Raw genomic sequence first — 5,541 nt, 5'->3', positions numbered from 1 at the left:
CAATAAAATGAAAAGGATCCTCTGAGAAAAGTCCAAAGCTTCATTTCAGAATAATTATTGCAACTCATCTGTATTTTATTGTAGTATTTAAGTCATTTAGACATGATCACCATTTTTTACTTTTATCCAATGCGGTTGTAGCAGAAAAGTGTGGTTCTGCCACAATCAGAAGTTGTCATGTAAGCCTATCATCCCAAGCTTACACTTATGAAAAAAATACAACCACACCTGATTATACCAAATTTAAGTTAAAAAATGAATTATTATTATTATTTTTTTTAAAAAAAAAAACCCAAATTAAAAAGCTATAGTGAGGAGGAGTTTGGGCCGGTGGCCGCGCCGGCTACCCCAAGCCATCTGGGGTGGCCGTTGCCGGCCACCCCTAGGGGGGAGGGGGTGGCCAGCGAGCCACCCCTTCAATTTTTTTTTTTTAAAAAAAAAAACAAAAAAACTAATTAGTTTTTAAAGTGTTTTTTTCTAATATTTGGTATTATTGGTATATAATAAGGTGTTTTGGTTTTTTTTTTTTTTTTTTTTTCTTATCATGTTTTATGTTGATGTGTGATACATTGATTGGTGAGCAGAAAAGTGGGCATTTATGCCATGATTGTATTGAAGATATTCTCATTGTTATATATGCACTAATACTTTAAAATGATGACACTGGAAAAACGCCAATTATATCATCATTTTTACTCCAAAAAAAGAGTCAAATTATAATTAGAGCCCTATAAAATCACTTATAAAGCTTAATCTCTAAATTCAAATAGCTTAGCAAAGGGGTAAAAATGCAGACGCGGATAATGGTGTTTGATACCTGCATCCACATTATGCAATTACTATCCGCATTTGAGCAGTTAATGCAGATATTATCTGTCATCCTCATTTGAGGCAATAAGCGTTTTAGACCTTGAAGTTATTATTCACTAATTATTGTTTCTAGTAAATTCAAAAAGAAGACATTATTTATACTTGAAAAAGATTTAGAAAAATAATAATAATAAAGGAAGAACATATAAGGTAATTCAATCAGAACAAATCAAAAGAGTCTTAAAATTAAAATCCAACAATATTACAAATCTAGCCAATATAAGAAACATAAATTAAAAAATATTATATATAATATATATTATATATATATATATAAAGATATGCAGATGCGGATATTATCCGTATTTGTAGATAGTAGTTTTTGCTATCCACGTATGAATATAGCGGATAGCGAATTGCGAATAGCAAATGCGGGTAGTTATTATTCGCTCGCATTTGCACCCCTAGTAGAGGTAAGTTAGATTCGAGATTCCTTCTCAATATTTAAAGTAACTTTTTCTCCCTAATAAATTTGTGGGACCCACCCCTTCCCCGTTTCCTTTGTTTGATTATTAAGAAAAACAAAAACAAAAAAAAAAATCGTGGGACCCAGGATTTAATATATGCTAATATGATGTGTTCCCCACCCCCTACGGAGAAGGATCCTCTCTAGAATTCAACTGGAAATGAGCATGTACTTTCTAAATGAAGAGCAGAATTGTAAGAAAAAAAATATATGGAATATGACAATTTTGCCCCTTTAAAAGAAGTGATTATGCTGTAAGTATACTTGTGAGTGTTGTGTCCCCACATTGAGAAAATATAAAATAAAAGAGTGCTTAATATACCTAAGTGGACCTTAGCCCATTAACTTAGGCTTTTGAGCTAGAGTTATGTTCAACTATATATATATTAATGTAAGACGCTTTATCTCCCAACAGACCAGCTCTCTCCAATTGAATTGTTGAATTCAACTCCCTTCCCCCTCCCCCCCCTCCTTCATTTTCACACCTCCGGCCATCTTCACAGTTCACACCCACAACAAAATGCCTCCGAGGAAAGAAAAGGCTACGAAGAAAGAAAAGCCTCCGAATAACCGCAAGAGATCTGGGGAGAAAAAAGAAGATTCCATGGAGTCGCTAGATGAGTTGGAAGGTGAGACAAAAAGTCATCGAAAAGAATCCACGGAGTCGGAAGATGAGTTGGAAGTGGAAGCTGAGATCTCCAAGAAGCCCAAGAGATCTGGGAAGAAAAAAGAATATTCCATGGAGTCGCTAGATGAGTTGGAAGGTGATCTGACAAAAAAAACTCATCCAAAAGAATCCACGGACTCGGAAGATGAGTTGGAAGTGGAAGGTGAGATGTCCAAGAATTGCTGCATCTACACTGTACCCAAGACGCTCGCCGATAACAACACCAACAAGGCGTACGTGCCCCGGGTCGTCTCCATCGGGCCCTACTACGGCGGCGAGGAACAAGTCCAGGCGATGAAGAAGCACAAGCGGCAGTTCCTCCGCTTCTTACTCCATAGGAAACAAATAAGTTTAGATGACTTAATGGAAAGCATACGCCCACTTGCAAAGAAAGCGAGCAAGTATTATTCCAAAGATATCAACCTCAAGAGGGATCGGTTCCTGAAGCTGATGGTGCTTGATGGTTGCTTCTTAATAGAGTTGTTTAAAAAGGCTGACAAAGTAGAGAAAGTGCTCGAACGCGGCGACCCTCTGGCCACCATGGCTTGGGCCGTACCATATATGTACGGCGACCTTCTTCTGGTTGGGAATCAGATTCCATTTTTTGTTATGGAAAAATTATTTCAAACTTTCAAAATGCCTGGGGACTCCGATGCTTCCTTGTCCTTGCTGGCTTTGAAATTCTTTAACAAAGTAATGCAAAGGCCCGACGGAGTCATATACAAGTTCCTCAAGTGGGTAACACGCAATGATATTCAAAAACCATTGCATTTGCTGGACTTGGTTCGCTCAAGTTGGCTGCTCCCGGACCAGCCCGATCAAGAAGAGACCCGTATTGCCATTTCCAATTCAGAGTCATCAAACAAGAGAAATGATCTTATTTACTGCATCTCAAAGCTCCGCCGAGCCGGGATTAAGCTCAAACCGAACGAAGAAGCTGACAGCTTCTTGGACGTGAAATTCAAGAAGGGGAAGGGGATATTCGGCAACGGAGTAATCAAGATGCCGAATATAACCATGCACTACCACCTGAAGTCTTTCTTGGTCAACTGTGTGGCATTCGAGCAGTTGCACAACACTCCCTCCAAGCAGTTCACGGTTTACGCTAGATTATTGGACTGCCTCGTCAACACAGCCAAAGACGTCGACTACCTTTGCGACAACGAAATCTTCGACAACTACTTTGGGAAAGACGGCGACATCGTGCAATTCATCAACAAGATGGGGAAGGACCTGTCGTTTGATGACGATCAGTTTTACCTGTCCCAGTTGTTCAAAGATGTCAACGCCTGTTACGGGAATTGCTGGAAAGTGCTGTGGGCGAGATTCAAGGCCAGGTATTTTGACTCGCCGTGGTCGTTCATATCCGTGTTGGCTGCGATTGTGCTCTTGCTGCTTACGTTGTTGCAAACCTTCTACACCGTCTATGCTTATTATGTCAAATCCTAATTAAAGCATGTGTTTATTATATATTTCTTATTTTATTGCATTGTGCAAGTAATTAAATTGATGATTTTGGTGAAATTATATATAAATATGCAATAAAGAATTTTCACCATATATATACTGCAGCTTTTTCATTGGTGAAATGGGTTTTTAATATATATATATATAAGCATCTGGCTCATTAGCGGCAATATTTTATCCCCGCTACGATGGTTCACACTATTGGTCCGACGCTAATGATCAATAGCGGTGACTTGTGTGGGTCACCTCTAATAATTACACTCAATTTTGTTGCTGCTAATGATATATTTTGTCGACGTAAAGGAATCAAATCAGATCACATGTCACCGCTATTGGTCACTATCAGTGGCGGAGCCAGACATTTCATATTGGGGGTGTCGCTAAAATTTTTTTGGGGTTCTAAAATTTTCTCCACCCTAAAAATTTAGTAATTCACACAATATATGCATCACAAAAAAAATCTATAAAAGTTCATAAATATGTGCTCAAATTGATATATTAGAAATGTTACATGTCGGCACTATATCAAAAAGACAGAAATACAAAAAAAAAAAAAAAAAAAGTCTAGAAATTCACTTTATGATCTCTTAGAAGTACAAAATCATCGAGTATCGAATCTAAATAAAAAAATTCATTTCGATTTAGATGCCTCTGGGTTTTTCCATTTCTGGATAACCAGACTCCATAGATACATACATATAGGTTTACTAACTTTTATTCAATTTTCTTAGCAACCAAACATAAGATAATTAAATGAAAACAACAAAAAAAATACAAATAGAAAATATAAATATGTGATAATTAATAATCAAAGAGGTCAGATCAAGACCTAATTTGGCAGCTGCATTATCGAGTTCAATCGTTCCCACCCCACGCCCAATGCACCATACAACCTCAAGAAACTGATAAAATAAATCGAAAAATTCAAAATTAAAACTAAGTAAAAGAAAGAAATTACAACAAAAATCTAACACAAAAGCAACTGAGATTCATAGAGGAATTACTTTACTTGGTAATGATGATGGCGGCGTTTAGACATGATATGGGACAAAAAATCCTCAACCCTACTTTGCTTGACAACCTTATTGAAGATAATAAGGTAGAAACTGTGTTGAGAAGTAATGGCGGTATTAGAAATATTGGGGGTGCCGAGGATTGGGTAATGGGTAAGTAAAAAAGAATTTTTTTTTTTTTTTTTTTTTTTTTTGGGTGAGAAAAAAAATTTAAAAAAAAAAATCTTTGGGCGCACCCTCAAAGAGTGATGTGGCTTCGCCACTGGTCACTATTAGTGGTTAAAACATAGAGAATAACAAATGGTTCATCAATGAAAGGCTAACAAGTCATCAATGCTAGTCTTTTATCTTTTGCCTTTCATAAAAATTTACACGTTATTCCCTTTAAAAAAACATATCAACTTTGATAAACATCACTCTTTTTTCAAAGCAAAATTTTTTCTTTTCTGATGAAAAATTGCCTCCATCCGCATTTTTTTTTTTTTATTGACCTGTGATTGTATAAAAAAAAATTATTATTATTATTATTATTATTATTATTTTGAAATGGATTCTAGGCTAGCAACTTGAAATGGTTACAACTGGCTTTCAGACATTATTTAGGTTTTATGGTTAAATTAATCATAAAACATTAGTGCATCACATTCGTTCATATATACATTATAAAATTCTGGAAAACAAAAATGTCAATGCAACATGCACGTACTTGATCATAATTCATAATTAAGTGACGTCAAGTTCCAAAGAAAGCATTGCTTGCGCATTATCCAGCAAATTAATTAAACCTTCTTCTTCTTTTTCTTTTTGTTTGGGTTAAATTAATAGACTTAAATGTAACAGCAAAAGAGAATTACAGCTGACAAAGTGAATGGGATATATTAATTGATGAATATAAAATATTGTTTCGACAATAAAACGAGGTTCATTTACTTACTCCCATATTTTTGTTACGCACATTTTGTTCATAAATGACTGAGGTTTGCTTAATTAAGGTCCACCTTAAATAACATTTTTATCCTTCTCTTTTTCTATTTCTTTTCTACTGGAATCAAATCATT

General features: G+C 35.7%; 1 protein-coding gene across 1 annotated transcript; it reads left to right on the top strand.

Annotated features, from left to right (window-relative positions):
* The first annotated feature begins 1,756 nt into the window (after positions 1-1,756).
* LOC148584318 (UPF0481 protein At3g47200-like) lies at positions 1,757-3,565 on the top strand. The gene has a single exon (XM_088518613.1). The coding sequence runs from the start codon at positions 1,857-1,859 to the stop codon at positions 3,450-3,452; it is 1,596 nt and encodes a 531-aa protein (XP_088374739.1). The 5' UTR covers positions 1,757-1,856; the 3' UTR covers positions 3,453-3,565.
* Positions 3,566-5,541: the final 1,976 nt, after the last annotated feature.

The sequence above is a fragment of the Corylus avellana genome, chromosome 7, assembly GCF_965113065.1.
Source record: "Corylus avellana chromosome 7, dhCorAvel1.hap1.2, whole genome shotgun sequence".
NCBI classification, from domain to species: domain Eukaryota; kingdom Viridiplantae; phylum Streptophyta; class Magnoliopsida; order Fagales; family Betulaceae; genus Corylus; species Corylus avellana.
This window is presented reverse-complemented; position numbering and strand designations above follow the sequence as displayed.

What these genes read in the sequence shown, in the direction of transcription:
- LOC148584318 (XM_088518613.1), top strand. Translation starts at nt 1,857, where the DNA reads ATGCCTCCGAGGAAAGAAAAGGCTACGAAGAAAGAAAAGCCTCCGAAT.